At 38.5% G+C, this 2,499-nt stretch overlaps 1 protein-coding gene across 1 annotated transcript in view; it reads right to left on the bottom strand.

Annotated features, from left to right (window-relative positions):
- Positions 1-2,499, bottom strand: part of ACAD9 (acyl-CoA dehydrogenase family member 9) — a 92,214-nt gene that overhangs the window by 47,659 nt on the left and 42,056 nt on the right. Inside the window, exons 6-8 of the mRNA XM_019504617.1 lie at positions 1,794-1,872; positions 714-953; positions 224-230 (exon numbers count right to left, since the gene is read on the bottom strand). Of these exons, the coding sequence (XP_019360162.1) occupies positions 224-230; positions 714-953; positions 1,794-1,872 (326 nt within the window). The remainder of the gene's footprint in view (positions 1-223; positions 231-713; positions 954-1,793; positions 1,873-2,499) is intronic.

Below are 2,499 nucleotides of genomic sequence, written 5' to 3'. Positions count from 1 at the left end.
CAGGCTTGTCCAACATACAGCCCGTGGGCCACCATGCAGCCCTCCCAAGCTGTTTTCTGAGGCCAGAGGTGCAGCGACGGGAAACAAAAGTAAACACTGTACTTTCGTTTCGGGGTGGGGGGGATGCGATACTGCTTCCTGTGAGGCCTTTGAATATGGCTCACCAGCCCACTGGGTGATAAAAAGTTCATGATCCAGCCCCACATTCAAAAAGGTTGGACACCCCTGATCTAATAGAATTAAACAGATTTTGCCAAAATAGTTAAGAATGAGGACAAATTCAGAATTGACATTTTAACTTATAAAAAGCAAAAATATTAATATTGCTGACTTGCACACAGTGTAAGCAAAAGAGAAATAGTCCTGTCAGTTTAAACTGAGAATCTGGATGACATCCCAAAATGACTAAGTCCCAGAGTTAGCATTAAATAGAAGAAGCAGTTAAGAGAAACCTAATTCTAGTACAGGTATATCATATCATTATTACTGAATTATCTCAGTGCAGCATGCAGTAGCAAACTGTCAGAGCAAAATATGGGCTTTATATGCCTGAGAATGGATTACTTAATGGGATGTAGATACTTGAAAATGGATTACTTAATAGGATCTTTACATTTGTGAAAATACACTTTGGGCACTGCTCTGCAGAAGAAATTTAGGTGGGAAACATGAACCTGATTCAGCAATCTAGTGCATGCTCATCTTAGAAATACAGATTCAGATAAATAAAGAAAACCTGAAAAAGAATTTTCTAAGAAAAAATTAAAGTGCTCCCTACTATCGGATCCTCGAATGCCCAATTTATCCTCAGGCTTCCCATTTGTGATTCCGCCAAAGGCTCTTTCTACAATGAAGGCAGTAATTTTGTCTTTCACTATGCCATCTTCATCAACAATCTCAGTCCTTGCAAAAACAGTAAAAATGTCAGCTAGGCCACCATTTGATATCCAGACCTGGGGGTGGGGAGGTAAGAAGGGGAGGAAAAATAAAGAAGAATATATTTTCTCTTGCTTTGGCAAAATATTCCTGTATTTCATACCACATTGTCCAAGCACAGAACCGCCCTGGGAAACTCCCCTATTCACCATCCCAAGTTCTAGTCTCCTGGCAGACACTGGGGTTCAATGGCCCTCAGACAATCACTACTTCCAAGAAAAACTAACCAGAGGATAACAATTTTGTTTTACGAGGACTTCTGAAGTCTTGAAATCTGGCTTTATTGTATTTTGGAATAAAACCAAAATAGAACATTTCACAGATATACATGCAAAAAAGTGCCATACAATGCAGTTCCAATTTTACTTCCAGAAGTGTCATTTTTTCCTTTAAAAGAGCCTGCAACATCCCTTCTAAAGGAAGGAAGGGAACAGAAAGAAAAGTTGTGGAGTTCTTCCATGTTTCTGCATCCAGAGAGAAGGCTGAATCTCAAGCTCTCTGGGGAAGTTAGAAACAGGGAGTCAGGAAAAGCACAAAGTAGGGGGTTGGAGATGCAAAAAACCCCGAAGAACATTTACAAACTGAGACGTTCCCCATCTTTATCAAAGGTTACTAGAGTTTAGTCCCTGAGCAATGCACTTTACAATTTCTTTCTGCCCTGATTCAAAGCGAACTAGCTTTATTATGTGATCATTCTTTGCTAGCTTGGGATACCCAAGTTTGATTCAGCTAAGCCAGCCCACGTCTAATTTGGCAATGCTTTACGAGGCAAGAACAGTTGTTAAAAAACCCTCCAAACCCACCCAAAAACAATAGCAGAAATATGTATTTAACCTCTCCATTCAATGGATTAATACCTTTGAACCATTTAGTAAGAAGTATTTCCCATCTTCACTCAACTTGGCTCTTGTGTGGATGGATGCGGCATCATTTCCACTATAATGCAAATTATTTGTTAAGGTTTGTTATTAAATGAACACACAAACACAAAACAACAAATACACCAATGTTGTTCCAATGTCTGAAGTTCTGTTTCTAAATAAAAATCAAACCTACTACAAGCAATGGCCACAAAAGAAACATGCCTTTAACTGAGGTGGTGTGAGTTCTAGATTTAACATGCTTTACACTGAATTGTTTCATATTGTTGATTTTAGAAACATGGCACAAACATATTTTAGAACACTACAAAAGCAACTCAATCCTGCCACACTTAGAAGTATATGAATGCATGATTAAAATCCAGTCTCCTAAAAGAAGAGTTGGTTTGAAGCATATAGGCAACCTCCTCAAAATTCATTCTCTCGTGACTGCACATCCCTAAAGCAAGCAACGCCAAAACTAAAACAAAAAAAAATGCTCAGAGAATCAGCACTTGTGTACATGGACTGCTGCAGTGTACTGATGAAATTAACAAGTCAACTACTTCAACTTTCAGGAGAGTAATGAAAAAGTCTGAATGCTCTCATTCTTCTTAATTTGGAAACTTTCTCCACAGTCACCATCTATAGATATAGTTCTAACAGGAATGTAATCTTTCCCCCCTTTTTTTGTTTGTTTTTT

Source organism: Gavialis gangeticus, unplaced genomic scaffold, assembly GCF_001723915.1.
Source record: "Gavialis gangeticus isolate Ggan-Ray unplaced genomic scaffold, GavGan_comp1, whole genome shotgun sequence".
Lineage (NCBI taxonomy): Eukaryota > Metazoa > Chordata > Crocodylia > Gavialidae > Gavialis > Gavialis gangeticus.
The sequence above is the reverse complement of the archived record's forward strand: the minus strand, read 5'-3'. Positions and strand labels throughout refer to the sequence as shown.